A 17,728-nucleotide genomic window follows, 5' to 3' on the forward strand; every position below is an offset into this window, starting at 1 on the left:
TAAGTGAATTCCTATCAAATTACCAATGGCATTTTTCACAGAACTAGAACTTAAATTTTTAAAATTTGTATATTAACACAAAAGACCTCGAATAGCCAAAGCAATTCTGAGAGAGAAAACTGCAGCTGGAGGAATCAGACTCCCTGACTTCAGACTATACTACAAAGCTACAGTCATCAAAAGTGTGGTACTGGCATAAAAACAGAAATATAGATAAATGGAACAAGATAGAAAGCCCAGAAATAAACCCACACACCTATGGTCAATTAATTTACGACAAAGGAAGCAAGAATATACAATGAAGAAAATAGAGTCTCTCCAACAAGTGGTGCTGGGAAAACTGGCCAGTTACATGTAAACGAATGAAACATTCCCTAACACCATACACAAAAATAAACTCAAAGTGGATTAAAGATCTAAATGTAAGACCGGATACAATAAAACTCTTAGAGGAAAACATAGGTAGAACACTCTGACATAAAACTGTAGCAATATCTTTTTAGATCCACCTTCTAGAGTAATGAAAAAATAAATAAATAAACAAATGGGACCTAATTAAACTTAAAAGCTTTGCACAGCAAGGAAACCATAAACAAAACAAAATGACAACCCACAGAATGGAAGAAAATATTTGCAAACAATGCAATGGAGAGGGATTAATCTCCAAAATATACAAGAAGCTCATGCAGCTCAATCTCAAACAAACAACCCAATCAAAAAATGGGCAGAAGCTCTAAATAGACATTACTCCAAAGAAGACATACAGATGGCCAATAAGGACATGAAAAGATGCTCAGTGTCACTAAATTATGAGAGAAATGCAAATCAAAACTACAGTGAGGTTTCACCTCACACTGGTCAGAATGTACATCATCAAAAAGTCTACAAGCAGTAAATGCTGGAGAGGGTGTAGAGACAAAGGGAACTCTCCAACACTGTTAGTGGGGATGTAAATTGGTATAACCACTATGGAGACCAGTATGAAGGGTTTCTTTAAAAACTAAAAATAGAACTACCATATGTCCAACAATCCCACACTCCTGGGCATATATCTGGAGAAAACCATAATTCAAAAACAAACATGCACCCCAATGCTCATTGCAGCACTATTTACAATAGCTAAGACATGGAAGCAACCTGAATGTCCATCAACAGAGGAATGAATAAAAAAAGACGTGGTATATATTGATATATACAGTAGAATATTACTCAGCCATAAAAAAAGAATGAAATAATGCCATTTGCAGCAACATGGACGGACCTAGAGATTATCATACTAAGTGAAGTAAGTCAGACAGAGAAAGACAAATGTCATATGATATCACTTATATGTGGATCCTAAAAAATGATACAAATGAACTTATTTACAAAACAGAAACAGTCTCACAGACTTTGAAAACAAACTTATGGTTACCAAAGTGGAAATGTGGGGGGAAGGATAAATTATGAGTTTGCGATTAACATATACACACTACTATATATAAAATAGATAATCAACAAGGACCTACTGTACTGCACAGGGAACTCTATTCAAAGCTCTGTAATAACTTATATGGGAAAGAATCTGAAAAAGAATATATATATAACTGGACCACTTTGCTGTACACCTGAAACTAACACAACATTGTAAATAAACTATATTTCAGTAAACATTTAAAAAAAATAAAAATGGCAGAGTTGAACAGAACCAAGAGATCTCAAAAAACAGAAGGCAATTTTTTTCAACTCTTTCAAAAAATACAGGAACAGATCTAGATTAGTGAAGTTAGAAATGGTCTCCAGTGTAAACATTTCCTGTAGGTACAGCTGGAAACATTTATTCTTAAACATACCCAACGGGTAGCAGGGAAATCAGCTTTGCTACAAAAACCTCCTTACCTTTCCACCAGCACTCAGAGTTTTCAAAATGATTCACAGAATTAACAGGCTTCTAGTTACCAACTACTCTATTGTGTTTTCCTGATAAGGGGAGTTTCAGCCCTGATTACACATTTGAATTATCTGGGGAGCTTTTAACTGTATTCTGGTCCTACTCTAGACCATCTGAATCAGAATCTATGAAGTTCACTGAAGCAAAGTAGGAGTACATTCTAAAAGCTTTCCAGGTGAGTCTACAGGGCAGCCCAGGTGGAAACCACTGAAAAAGAAGTTACTCAAAAAAGGAAAAGTAACTGTAATGTCACCATTCAATATCAAGACATGCTATACCTTCCTCCAGAATGGTGTTTGCCAAACTCTGTACATTTTAATCACCTGGGGAGATTTTACAACACCTGATGGACAGGTTACACCCTATACCAATTAAATGAGAATCATCTGGGCATAGATACCAGGTATCAGAATAGTTTAAAGATGTCAAGTGATTCCCCCCATCAGGAAGGAAGGGAGGGAGGGACAGAAAAAGGGAAAGAAAGAAAGGAAGAGACAAAGAGAGAAAGAGAAAGAGAAAGAGAAAGGGAGGGAGGGAGGGAGGAAGGAGGAAAAATTACTTCCTAATCAAATTCTCCCTCTTAAAAGATCCAGAGAATTTGTTTCCTGAAAGAAAAAAAATAAAAAGGAAAGGAAAAGAATAGAAAAGGATCACTACCATAAGAATAAAGATAATAAAGAGTAAAATGATAGCTCTACAAAAAATGAAAGCACACCAAAACTTTATGCTCATAAGACAGAGGAAAATTGTAAACTAATATTTCAAAACAAGCCAAGGGAAATTTTATAATGATAAAATAAGTAAAAGAACAATATAAATCAAATTTAGAAAAACCTCTGAAAGGAGGGCCTGAAATGCAGGGAAGAATTAGAAATTAAAGAATGAATCATTTCAGAAATGACGGATAAACTTAAAGAACAGATGAGTCAATAATCCCAGGAGAAAATGCCGTAAGAGTTTTAGAGGGGGGAAAGGAGGAAACTTTTAAAAATAAAAAAGAAATAAAAGACAAAACTATTGAATAGAAAATGACATATAGAGAAGCAAGAAGATCCAAAATAATAGAATTTCCTAATGAGAAAAAGCAATGAGACAAAATGAACACTAAAAATTATAACTCAATATTCATTGAATTATATATAATTCAATTATATATAATACAATATTATTCAACATTTACCCTTGAAAATAAATTTGGAACTACATATTGAAACAGAACACCATATACCTGGGCAAGTGATACAGAATTAATTTTAAGATATGTTGTGGTAAACCTACTGAACTTAGTTTGGCATTCAGGCAAACAGACATTTGTAAGAATAAGGGAAAGAAAATCAGACTATCATCAGACTTTTCAAAAGCAACTATTTATGCTGGAAGTGAATAGAGTAACATTTTAAAGATACTCAAGGAAATATATTGTAAGCCAAGGATTTCAGATCCACAAAATGGATTTTCAAGCATAAAGACCACAGACACAGTTATCAATGTGTAAGAACTCAGAATATTGTTCCCAGTAAATGGAAACATCATCTACCTATTTGCTCAGGCCAAAACCTTGTAATGCTTCTTGATGCCTTTTTTTTCTCTCCTAGCTCATTTCCAATTCAATTGCAAGTCCTGCTGGCTCTACCTTAAAAACATCCTAAATTTGACCTCCCCACCTCCACTGTTATCCTATTATTCCAAGTAACCATCATCTCTTGCTGGCAATGACTCAATAGTCTCCTTATTTGTTTCTCTGTTTCCACTCTTGCCTCCCTCTAATCATTGGAACAGGGCTTGACCACACTGCTCAGTTCTGCCCAACCCCTTACCAAGTGTGAATTCTACTCCCCACTAATTTCAGTTGCTGATTGGGGTTTACTGCAAATGACAATACTTTTCCTAACTCTGGGAACCACTACCTGACCATAGGGTTCTGTACCATACAAAAAAGTTGAATTGTATAAACCTACTCCAGCCTCTATAGAAGTTTCTAATCATATTCATTTGCCAGTAGGGAGAAACATGTACCTAAAGCATAGATAACTATTATAAATAAATATATCCAAGTAATGTGTGAGTGAACAGTAATATGTGTCCAAATAAGAGTCAGAGGTAAGAACTTTTCGGAAGCAGAGTGGACAAGTACAAAACATACTACTTGGAGGTAAGACTAAGGAAAAAATTCTAAAACATTCCATCTACTAGAAAGGTTTTTCTTTTTTACATTCACTTGTGCTTGATTTAGTAATCTGGGCATCTTTAAACTCAATAAATGGCTTTTGTAATTGCATCTGGCACAAATATGTATTAATGTTATGTTAATTATAGGACTAATGCAGTGTTTGAGTGTAAACCATGAATCTTATGTTTACAGTTGGCAATTTAATCTTGGTTTTGAAGAATTTTCATGTGAAATCACCATTTAGCCTTGTAATAGCTTTTCTTAGGGTCAGCTGCTTTCCACTAAGTTTGGCACTGGGAATGAAAAAAGATGTGTATATTTTAGTTAAAGAAATAAACAGTGTAATTAATCTTTATAAATGTACAGAATGGAGCATCTAGTAATGAAGCAACTAAAAATACATAAATTTGAATATTTGACCAATTTGTTTCTATTCCTTTCTCTATAGGACATCACGAATACACTATAGTTATCTGAGTGGCATTTGGAAACCGTCCTAATTTTAAAAGGATTTTGGGAAGAATTCCTAATTTATAATATGTAGAGGTTTTCTTCTTTTCTGATACTATGCTATAAACAAAGAGTGCCTCTTGACTGGATGGTAATGACAATGCTCACGCTATTCAAGTTTACTTGAATGAGAGTTTAGAATCTTATATAGATCTCAGAATGGACACAGAAAAATAAAAATAAATATTTAAAGCAATGTGTTCTCCTTGGAGAAATCTCCTTACGAACTCATATTATTTTGTTACCAATTTGCAATTTGAAAATACCAGAAAGACTTTCTGACTTACATTTTTGTGTGTTTCCTTTAGATAAGAAATGTTGAAACAAATCAATGTTTAGACAACATGGGCCGCAAGGAAAATGAAAAAGTGGGTATATTCAACTGTCATGGTATGGGAGGAAATCAGGTAAACTCTCCCTTTTTTATCAGCTTCATATTTGGGGGGAGAAATGTTGTGTAAACTATTCAGGTAGACGATGGCTTAGGTTAGTAAATTAATGGGCATTCTAATCAAGAATTAATTTGCCTATGTTATTATCCCAAGTATTGTAAGAAAGCACTGAAGAATTTAATAAAAAGAGCAACATCTTCAATGAGCCCATGGTGAATGAGGACAGCCAGATGTTTGAGACTCATCTCATATTACCATGTATGAGTAAATGAGGACTACATTTTATTCTGTTGTTAACTGAATCATATAAAATAATCACTCAACAACTATGATGTTTTCCCGATGGTGATTATCCTAAATTTCTTTTTCAAATGTTTACATATGTCACGTTTTCTATGACTTTTGGTGGTTTAATAAAATTTTAAAGTGCATAGATAAGCACATCTGTTACAACTTTGCTTTGGCTATCTGAAGACGCCCTTTGGACCAGGTAAAAATGTCTTTAAACAAGATTTATACTTGACTGAAATTCTAGGACACCTTTTTCTGTGTGACAGTCCAATTAATTATCAGAAACTTATACTATAACAAGGATTCTTGTGTTCTCTGTAAGCACTGGAAAGTGGCACTGCAAGGTGGGCCACGTGGAGGCTACTTGGCTGTGAGTCTTGCTGCCATGGCTACTTTCAGAGGCCGAATTTGGAGTTCGTGGGAACTTATAACAAAGCACAGTTAGAGATAACTGCTCCTCTGTACACAAGTTGTCTAAAAGGGTCAAGATGAAGCACAGGAGTGAGTTGTTTAGTGCTTTAGAGTGAGCTGAGGAAGCAAAAATTATTCTGATCAGCACAACACGATGGTTATATTTGTAATGCAGCTGAATGTATCAAGAATTCATAGAGCGATCTTAGGGATCAAGATGGCAGAGGAGTGAGTAGGACGTGGAACTCACCTACTCCCACCAATACATCAAAAATACATCTGTAAGTGGAACGATTCACACAGAACATCTACTGAACACTGGCAAAAGACCTCAGATTTCTGAAAGGGCAAGAAAACCTCCCCTGGAGGTTGGATAGGACAAAAGAAAAAAGGGGAAAAAAAAAAGAAAGGAACTGGGATGGGAACTGCACCCCAGGGAGGGAGCTACGAAGGAGGAAATTTTCCTGCACCCCGGAAAGTCCCCTCTACGGTGAGGAGATCAGCCAGGATGGAGGAGAAGCTTCAGAGCCTCAGAGGAGAGTGCAGCAACCAGTCTGAGGAAGGCAAGATGGAGGGTGACCTGCACAGATGGTCACCGCCGCCCTGTGCTCCCCAGCCTGAGACGCTTGCCCACCACTGTGGGCAGGGGCTGGGTGCTGAAGCTCGGGCTTCAGAGGTCAGATCTAGGTAGAGGACTGGGATTGGCTGTGCAGAGACAGCCTGAAGAGGCTGGAGTGTGGCAACCAAGGGTGTACTCAGAAGAAGCTTGGACACTCCAGAGAGACAAGGTGCCATTGTTGGGGAAGCGTGCAAGGAGAGGGGTAGGACCGCCATAGGAGCTCCTTTCCCTGCGCGCACCCTTAGGCAACAGGACACCACCTACATGAGCTCCGGTGGTGGGCACGAGCCACCACCGCCACTAGGAGACCCACAAGCAGGTGCCAATCGCCGCCCCTGCTGTCCCGGGAGTGCGCAGACTGCCACTGCTGTTGGGAGACCCAGGAGTGGGCACTGTTCACTGCCCCTGCCATCTGGGGAGCACGCATGGGCGGCAAGCAGTCACCAATCACTGCCCCTGTTGCCCCGGTGGTGTGCAGGGTGCCACTACCGTTGCGAGACCCAGGAGCAGATGCAAGGATTCTTCAATATCCGCAAATCAGTGTGATACACCACATCAACAAACTAAAGAATTCAAACCACATGAGCATCTCGATAGATGCAGAAAAAGCTTTTGACAAAATTCAACACCCATTTATGATAAAAACTCTCCAGAAACTCAGCATAGAGGAAACCTACCTCAACATAATAAAGGCCATATATGACAAACCCACAGCTAACATTATTCTCAACTGTGAAAAGCTGAAAGCATTTCCCCTAAGATCAGGAACAAGACAAGGATGTCCACTCTTGCCACTTTTATTCAACAGAGTTTTGGAAGATGCTCAACATCACTAATTATTAGAGAAATGCAAATCGAAACTACAGTGAGGTTTCACCATCATCAAAAAGTCAGAATGGCCATCATCAAAAAGTCTACAAGCAATAAATACTGGAGATGGTGTAGAGAAAAGGGAACTCTCCTACACTGTTGGTGGGGATGTAAATTGGTACAGCCACTCTGGAGAACAGTATGGAGGTTTCTTTAAAAACTAAAAATAGAACTACCATATGTCCAGCAATCCCACTCCTGGGCATATATCCAGAGAAAACCATAATTCAAAAAGATACATGCACCCCAATGTTCATTGCAGCACTATTTACAATAGCCAAAACATGGAAGCAACCTGAATGTTCATGGACGGAGGAATGGAAAAAGAAGATGTGGTACATATATACAATGGAATATTACTCAGCTATAAAAAAGAATGAAATAATGCCATTTGCAGCAACATGGATGGATGTAGAGAGTATCATACTAAGTGAAGTAAGTCAGATAGAGAAAGACAAATATCATATGTGAGGAATCTAAAAAATGACACAAATGAACTTACTTACAAAACAGAAACAGTGTCACAGACTTCGAAAACAAACTTGTGGTTACCAAATGGGGAATGTGGGGCAGAGGAATAAATTAGGAGTTTTGGATTAACATATACACACTACTATATATAAAATAATCAACAAGGACCTACTGTATAGCACAGGGTACTCTACTCAATATTCTGTAATAACCTATATGGGAAAAGAATCTGAAAAAGAATGATGTATGTGTATAAATGAGTCACTTTGCTGTACACCTGAAACTAATACAACGTTGTAACTCAACTATACTCTAATATAAAATTTAAAGAAAAAAAAAAAAAAAGGATCCATAGAGAAAAAGCCAGAAGGAAATGGCCCTGTTGAATTTTGGCACCACACTTCAAATCAGACTTTTGTATGATTCAATGGAGAACACTAAAATGAAGTTTCTCCCTAAAACCAAACAAACAAATAAAAACAACTTAATTATTAAAATGTTAATTAGTGCTACACAGTTTGAATTTAAGCAAGAAAATATTTGAGTCAAACTTTCTAAATTGCAGCATGGGAAAACGACCATATGAAAGAAGACGATAGAAACAACAACATAGCCAGAACAATGACAGCATTCAAAAATGGTCCAGCTTACTATACTGATTCACGAGTGTGAGAGGCTTCTACTACCAAAACCCAATGGAGTCCTGATGAATTCAGCCTCAAATGGCAAAAGCTGTCAGAGGACTAAATATACAGGGGTTTAATTTTTTCACATAATAAGAAATCTGAAAGTAGTCAACTGTTGATAATTTGTTCCAGTCCTCAATAAGTCCACCAAGAAACCAGAAGCTTTCTGTCTTTCCATTCTTCTTAAAGTTAACTTTTATCATCAGCTGATCACAGGAGGGCTGCTGAAACTACAGACATCATGTCCACATTCAAAGCAGGAAGAAGTGGGGGTAGAGAAGAGTTGAAATAGCCATGTCTGTCCTTTCATTAGGCAAAGCAAATGCCTTCCTAAAGGCTCAACACATCTCCATGTATGTCTCTTTGGCCAGAAATGTGTTACTTGGACACCTCATGGCACAAAAACACTAAATACTTCACCTCACACTCATGCACAGCTTCTCCTCACAGTTTATTTACCACGGGTATCGGGTGGACATTTAGAAGTGTCTCCCATAATGTGTTTCAACAGCTTATGAAAAAATCCAGCTCATCACCTGCACAGTGATTATCTGCAGAATTCAAAAAGGGAAACATTATTTATGAAATCACTCTGATTCTAATACAGATGAAAATGAGGGAGGAAGATCCTTCAGGTGAATTATCCTCATGGAATCATTAAGGTGCCAAGGTTACTGTTAAAATGGATAACCAGGGGCTTACCTGGTGGCGCAGTGGTTGAGAGTCTGCCTGCCGGTGCAGGGGACACGGGTTCGAGCCCGGGTCTGGGAGGATCCCATATGCCGCGAAGCAACTGGGCCCGTGAGCCACAGCTACTGAGCCTGCGCATCTGGAGCCTGTGCTCCGCAATAAGAGAAGCCGCGATAGTGAGAGGCCCGCGCACCACGATGAAGAGTGGCCCCCCGCTTGCCACAACCGGAGAAAGCCCTCGCACAGAAACGAAGATCCAACACAGCCAAAAATAAATAAATAAATAAATAAATATTTTTTTTTTAAAAAAAAAAGGATAACCAGTCATATACTTAAATTTGTCTAAATGAAATGGAACACCTAGATCATAAATGTGTAAAATTACATTATTCATTTACATGAATAATAACCAGAAATAAACTATCCTACTCTACTGTAAACTTCCTGTTGGCTGGGGCTATGTCTTACTCCTCTCTTCCTCCCCAGCACGTGGCACTTAGAATATGATAGGCACTTAATAAATACTAGTCAAGTAAATAGATGAAAGAATTCATGGTCAGAATAATGGATTTATACCTTAGTACTATGTAGACATTGCCAAAAATGCTGTTATTATCATAGAAACCAAAAGTATAGACAGACACCAATCTCAGGGATTCATAAATAAAGGGAACAAATAAACAGCAAGTAAAAAACCCATACCTACATATTTTCTAATGTCTCTGTTATCTACTTAATAAGATAAAATTTAAAACCAATATTTTTTCATCTATGTGAATACTTATTCGTGCTACAAATGTTGAAAATGCTTATTGAAGCCCATTTTGTTACAACACAAATAATGGAAACAAATATGTACCAAGAGGAGAATGTTTAAATAAATCATGGTGTATCCACAGTTCAGATTACTACATCGCCACCAAAATGACTGACAGGTCTAAATGTACTCTCATCAAACATTGAAAAGAGGGGAAAATAATGCACAGTACAACTTACTTTGAATTTTGAATGATCTCATTTGTGGAAAATGTATGTGAACATTTTCCTCTATATAGTATCTGTAATATATATATGTAAATGCTATACAATTTATTAGAAATGTATACATATCTATTTGGAATACAAATGACCTCTGGAGAGACGATTAAGCTGGTATAGGAAATTTTACTTTTTACCCCATATTTTTCCATATATATTTACTACTTTCATAATTAAACAAATAAAAATGGAGAAACTGAACTGTTGAGAATAAAAGAACATCATTTTATAACACTATTCAGATCTGATTAATTGGGTAACTTATCATGATAAGTTACTTAGTATTTTTTGAGCTTCAGTATTTTATCTATAAAATGCATAAAAATTTTCCCTCAATTTTTTTCTCTAAAGATTAGTAAAAATTTATGAAACAACTAACATTAGCATGGCATATACTAAATAGTACATTTTGGTCTACTGCTATTAATTATTCTCTTTATTATTTCCATTTGTGTTCTCAATTATCTCTGTTTTTACTTCTAAAAGTAAAAAATAAAATGTTTATTCAGTGGCTAATGCCAGAGGCAAGATAAAAGCACAAGACACTTCATGGTATTGTTAAGCTCAATAAAATGCGCTGCCTCTCCTGTTATTCTAACAAATATATATTATGAAAAAATTAAAACATCACATAAAACCCTATTATGGTATCTTTTTGATGGAACTCAATATTTCTAGCATGATTAATACTAGGGACATGTTTAAAATTTTGACTTACTTTTAAAAAGAACAGATCTTAGGATTTTATTGAGAATGAATAAATTATTGAGAGAGCTACCTTCTCTGTCTTTTACTGCTATTCTTTTATGTTATTGTGGAAACAGCATCTATTTTTATGGTTATTTAGTTTTGAATTTTTAGAAGTAGCCCCAACTCCTAAAAATATTCAAATCTCGGACTTCCCTGGTGGCACAGTGGTTAAGACTCTGCCTGCCAATGCAGGGGACACAGGTTCGAGCCTTGGTCCGGGAAGATCCCACATGCCGCGGAGCAACTAAGCCCGTGCGCCGCAACTACTGAGCCTGCGCTCTACAGCCTGCGAGCCAAAGCTACTGAACCATGTGCCACAACTATTGAAGCCCACGTGCCTAGAGCCCGTGCTCCGCAACAAGAGAAGCCACCGCAATGAGAAGCCCATGCACCAAAACAAAGAGTAGCCCTGGCTCTCCGCAACTAGAGAAAAGCCCACGCACAGCAACAAAGACCCAAAGCAGCCAAAAATAAATCAATAAAAAATTTTTTTAATTTAAATTTCTTTTTCCTGATTTTACACAGAAGTCAAAACAAATGTTAATGCTTTTTTTTTTAAACATCTTTATTGGAGTATAATTGCTTTACAATGGTGTGTTAGTTTCTGCTTTATAACAAAGTGAATCAGTTATACATATACATATGTTCCCATATCTCTTCCCTCTTGCATCTCCCTCCCTCCCACCCTCCCTATCCCACCCCTCTAGGTGGTCACAAAGCACCGAGCTGATCTCCCTGTGCTATTCGGCTGCTTCCCACTAGCTATCTATTTTACATTTAGTAGTGTATATATGTCCATGCCACTCTCTCACCCTGCCACATCTCACCCCTCCCCCTCCCCATATCCTCAAGTCCATTCTCTAGTAGGTCTGTGTCTTTATTCCTGTCTTGCCACTAGGTTCTTCATGACCTTTTTTTTTTTTTTTCCTTAGATTCCATATATATGTGTTAGCATACTGTATTTGTTTTCCTCTTTCTGACTTACTTCACTCTGTATGACAGACTCTAACTCCATCCACCTCATTACAAATACCTCCATTTCATTTCTTTTTATGGCTGAGTAATAATCCATTGTATATATGTGCCACATCTTCTTTATCCATTCATCCGATGATGGACACTTAGGCTGCTTCCATGTCCTGGCTATTGTAAAGAGAGCTGCAATGAACATTTTGGTAGATGACTCTTTTTGAATTATGGTTTTCTCAGGGTATATGCCCAGTAGTGGGATTGCTGGGTCATATGGTAGTTCTATTTTTAGTTTTTTAAGGAACCTCCATACTGTTCTCCATAGTGGCTATATCAATTTACATTCCCACCAACAGTGCAAGAGGGTTCCCTTTTCTCCACACCCTCTCCAGCATTTATTGTTTCTAGATTTTTTGATGATGGCCATTCTGACCAGTGTGAGATGATACCTCATTGTAGTTTTGATTTGCATTTCTCTAATGATTAATGATGTTGAGCATTCTTTCATATGTCTGTTGGCCATCTGTATATCTTCTTTGGAGAAATGTCTATTTAGGTCTTCTGCCCATTTTTGGATTGGGTTGTTTGTTTTTTTGTTATTGAGCTGCATGAGCTGCTTGTAAATCTTGGAGATTAATCCTTTGTCAGTTGCTTCATTGGCAAATATTTTCTCCCATTCTGAGGCTTGTCTTTTGGTCTTGTTTATGGTTTCCTTTGCTGTGCAAAAGCTTTTAAGTTTCATTAGGTCCCATTTGTTTATTTGTGTTTTTATTTCCATTTCTCTAGGGGGTGGGTCAAAAAGGATCTTGCTGTGATTTATGTCATAGAGTGTTCTGCCTATGTTTTCCTCTAAGAGTTTGATAGTGTCTGGCCTTACACTTAGGTCTTTAATCCATTTTGAGTTTATTTTTGTGTATGGTGTCAGGGAGTGTTCTAATTTCATACTTTTACATGTAGCTGTCCAATTTTCCCAGCACCACTTATTGAAGAGGCTGTCTTTTCTCCACTGTATATGCTTGCCTCCTTTATCGAAGATAAGGTGACCATATGTGCCTGGGTTTATCTCTGGGCTTTCTATCCTGTTCCATTGATCTATATTTCTGTTTTTGTGCCAGTACCAAACTGTCTTGATTACTGTAGCTTTGTAATATAGTCTGAAGTCAGGGAGCCTGATTCCTCCAGCTCCATTTTTCGTTCTCAAGATTGCTTTGGCTATTTGGGGTCTTTTGTGTCTCCATACAAATTGTGAAATTTTTTGTTCTAGTTCTGTGAAAAATGCCAGTGGTAGTTTGATAGGGATTGCATTGAATCTGTAGATTGCTTTGGGTAGTAGAGTCATTTTCACAATGTTGATTCTTCCAATCCAAGAACATGGTATATCTCTCCATCTATTTGTATCATCTTTAAATTCTTTCATCAGTGTCCTATAATTTTCTGCATACAGGTCTTTTGTCTCCTTAGGTAGGTTTATTCCTAGATATTTTATTCTTTTTGTTGCAATGGTAAACGGGAGTGTTTTCTTAATTTCACTTTCAGATTTTTCATCATTAGTATATAGGAATGCAAGAGATTTCTGTGCATTAATTTTGTATCCTGCTACTTTACCAAATTCATTGATTAGTTCTAGTAGTTTTCTGGTAGCATCTTTAGGATTCTCTATGTATAGTATCATGTCATATGCAAACAGTGTATCAAGTATCTTTTCCGACCACAACGCTATGAGACTAGATATCAATTACAGGAAAAGATCTGTAAAAAATACAAACACATGGAGGCTACACAATACACTACTTAATAACGAAGTGATCACTGACGAAATCAAAGGGGAAATCAAAAAATACCTAGAAACAAATGACAATGGAGACACGACGACCCAAAACCTATGGGATGCAGCAAAAGCAGTTCTAAGAGGGAAGTTTATAGCAATACAAGCCTACATCAAGAAACAGGAAACATCTCGAATAAACAACCTAACCTTGCACCTAAAGCAATTAGAGAAAGAAAAGCAAAAAAACCCCAAAGCTAGCAGAAGGAAAGAAATCATAAAGATCAGATCAGAAATAAATGAAAAAGAAATGAAGGAAACAATAGCAAAAATCAATGAAACTAAAAGCTGGTTCTTCGAGAAGATAAACAAAATTGATAAACCATTAGCCAGACTCATCAAGAGAAAAAGGGAGAAGACTCAAATCAATAGAATTAGAAATGAAAAAGGAGAAGTAACCACTGACACTGCAGAAATACAAACGATCATGAGAGATTACTACAAGCAACTCTATGCCAATAAAATGGACAACCTGGAAGAAATGGACAGATTCTTAGAAATCCACAACCTGCTGAGACTGAACCAGGAAGAAACAGAAAATATGAACAGACCAATCACAAGCACTGAAACTGAAACTGTGATTAAAAATCTTCCAACAAACAAAAGCCCAGGACCAGATGGCTTCACAGGCGAATTCTATCAAACATTTAGAGAAGAGCTAACACCTATCCTTCTCAAACTCTTCCAAAATATTGCAGAGGGAGGAACACTCCCCAACTCATTCTACGAGGCCACCATCACCCTGATACCAAAACCAGACAAAGATGTCACAAAGAAAGAAAACTACAGGCCAATATCTCTGATGAACATAGATGCAAAAATCCTCAACAAAATCCTAGCAAACAGAATCCAACAGCACATTAAAAGGATTATACACCATGATCAAGTGGGGTTTATTCCAGGAATGCAAGGATTCTTCAATATTCGCAAATCAATCAACGTGATACACCATGTTAACAAACTGAAGGAGAAAAACCATATGATCATCTCAATAGATGCAGAGAAAGCTTTTGACAAAATTCAACACCCATTTATGATAAAAGCCCTGCAGAAAGTAGGCATAGAGGGAACTTTCCTCAACATAATAAAGGCCATATATGACAAACCCACAGCCAACATTGTCCTCAATGGTGAAAAACTGAAACCATTTCCACTAAGATCAGGAACAAGACAAGGTTGCCCACTCTCACCACTATTATTCAACATAGTTTTGGAAGTGTTAGCCACAGCAATCAGAGAAGAAAAAGAAATAAAAGGAATCCAAATTGGAAAAGAAGAAGTAAAGCTTTTTTTTTTTAAGCATGTTTTACTCAGTTACCTTTCTAAAAGAATGCACTTTATATTTCTAGACAATTATACCTTTAACCATTTCTCCTTGCAAGGGTGTTTTTGTAGTTTAGGTTTTTTTAATTTTGGAGATATCAGAAAGAAACTTACTTTTCAGTAGTTCTTGGAAATATTTTTCTTAAACATTTAGATAATCAAATATCCAGCATACTCTTCTCTCCTCATTCCTAGCACCTGGCACAGTGCTTGGGATACTGTAGGCACCTAATAAAAATTAGTCAAGTAAATAGATGAAAGAATGCATGGATGTTTTTGTATCAGGAATACTGTAAAAACAGGGTAGCAAGTGGAGAATTATTATTAAATTCAACACTTGATCATCTTGAGGTGGTCTCTTTAAAACCTCAGTAATAAAAGACTTCTACCTCAAAGAATAATGACAAAATTTGATACTCCATCCCTATCTGCTTTCGAAATGCTTTCTTTTCATTAGCAAGTAATATCATGATGATCATTAAACACATTCGAAAGAATGAAAATAAGAATATGATTAAAACTTGAACATAAATTTCTACAAGTGAAAGAAAGAACTTAACAATTTACTGGTAGAAAGTGTGTTACTAGAAGTTATGGGATTGTCTTCTTTATACTTCTGAAAAGATGATGTGGATTCCTGGAAGCAGTTTCATGTCCCCTACAGTACTAATGACTCAGATTTATATCTTCATTCCCAACCTCTCTCCTGAGCTCTGGAATCTATTGCTAATTAATAATTGGGATTCTTTACAGGCATCTCAAAATCAAAGCTTTCCAAACTGTACTCATTTTCTTCCCTTTCACACAACCATCCAAAATTAAAATCTGACATAGACACTTCACTTCTGAAATTTCACTGGCCACCAAATCCCCTATTTCTATGAAAATGATGTCCCTTGACTCCTACCTCTAAGTCCCTTTAAAACTAGGACCTCTGTCTTTGTCCTAGCCTACACCTTCTTTCACCTGTATGGTAAAAAAACAAAACAAAACAAAAAAACCCAACTCATTATTTCCATATATCATATGGAATTCCATAAGTACATTCCATACATGGCATATTAGAATTAAAATCAGATTAAAATCTCCAGCAATTCTTCTCTGTCCAAAAATAAAGTACAAATTCCCTAGTTATGATATTCAAAGCCCCTCTTAATTTCATCCCCATCTGGCTTTCCTGCTTAATCTCCCTTGACATTATAGTTCCTGCGCTCTAGACATGTTTGATAATTCTTTGTTCCTTGCATGCTCTGTGCACGTTCATGTCTCCACAGTTCACTGGTACTGTTCTAATTGCACTATTGGCCAAATACTGCTCCACTCACAAACTTAAGACATGCTCACTGTTTAAAACCCAAATAATTTAGCTTCTTTTCTGCTACCTATTGGCTAACAACTTCTTACCCTAAGCAGGGCATATTTTAATGGATAAACTATAATTTATTTCATCAATCCTGTACTGTTTAACACATAATGTTATTTATGACTTTTCATTGTTATACCCCAGGCTCATCAATACCCTTGTAGCTAAAATCTGGTGAGCTTCCATCCATATTTATTTCTTTAGAAAGAATGTCTACAAGTAAGTTTGCTAGATCAAAGGTTATGCAACGTTTTAAGGTTTTTAATATATAGTGACAAATTGTCCTCTTTAATGTTTCACCAATTTAATAGGACAAATAGCTAAAATAGGAAGAGGTACTATGATATACATTTAACATGCATTATCCTCTTTGGTTTTTACAACAATCAATGAAGTACATGGTGTTATTATCCTGATTTTACTCATGAGTTTAATGGAAACCCTGAGATTAATAATGTGATTGAGGTGGTAAAGCCAGTCTGAACCTGAATCTGCCGACTCCACACCAGTTTTACATTCACCACATCTGTATTGATTCCCAGCCACGCTCCCCCAGGACTGTGATTACAGTGGCCAACCCTAACTGGATACTGTCTTTTCCTTGTTTCTCATCTTAGCCAGTTTAGTATGGAAGAAACATTTTATCTTACTTTAAATCATATTTCTAACATTATCAATGCACATAAGCATTTTTAAAGTTGGCATTAGTACTTTATGAATTTCACAATCATGTTTTTGCTTATGTTTTCATTGGAGTTTGAGGTGGTTCTTTATTCTCTTCACCACTTATAAAAACACTTCATTAAGATTATTATCTTCTGCCATACACATTACAGATATTTTTCTGACTTGACATTTTGTTCACATTGTGTTTTCACATACAGACTTTTAAACAGTTTATCCCAATGTTTGTCTTTATGTTTTCTCTTTTTGATGTCAAAATACCATTCTTTTCTAATGAGGTGCTTTTACATGACATTTAACATCATCTTAAAGGAGCCAATGGTAAATAGGTCTTAGCCTCATTGGGCATATACTAGATCTACTCAAATACTGACACTAATTTTTACTTAAAACTTATATAAATTAAAAAAAAAAAAACATATAAATTTTACTTAAAATATATATACATTTATATAAGTGGGTCAAATTAGATTAATATACTATTTATAAAATAAACATTTTTTGATAAAATGTACATATATCATATACATATACATAATATATAATGTATCAATGTAAAATTTTTTAAAACCAATGGTATTTCCCTTTGAACTACAATATATCTTTAATCAAAAATAGGGAGAAAAGCAGCCTTTGTACATATTGTACTTATTCCTTCTAAAGACCAAAAATATAAAGTGATGGAAAAACACTCACATTTTAGCAAATGCATTTATAATGTTTCTCTTTCTCCCTG

At 36.3% G+C, this 17,728-nt stretch overlaps 1 protein-coding gene across 4 annotated transcripts in view; it reads left to right on the forward strand.

Moving 5' to 3' along the window:
- The window catches only part of GALNT13 (polypeptide N-acetylgalactosaminyltransferase 13), a 544,226-nt gene that overhangs the window by 488,216 nt on the left and 38,282 nt on the right, over positions 1-17,728 (forward strand). For 3 of the 4 annotated variants that reach the window (XM_036856919.1, XM_036856918.1, XM_036856917.1), the window contains exon 11: positions 4,919-5,017. The exons of the other annotated variant lie outside the window; for it this stretch is intronic. In XM_036856919.1, the coding sequence (XP_036712814.1) occupies positions 4,919-5,017 (99 nt within the window). The remainder of the gene's footprint in view (positions 1-4,918; positions 5,018-17,728) is intronic. 4 annotated transcript variants of the gene reach the window in all.

This window comes from Balaenoptera musculus, chromosome 7 (assembly GCF_009873245.2).
Source record: "Balaenoptera musculus isolate JJ_BM4_2016_0621 chromosome 7, mBalMus1.pri.v3, whole genome shotgun sequence".
NCBI lineage: Eukaryota > Metazoa > Chordata > Mammalia > Artiodactyla > Balaenopteridae > Balaenoptera > Balaenoptera musculus.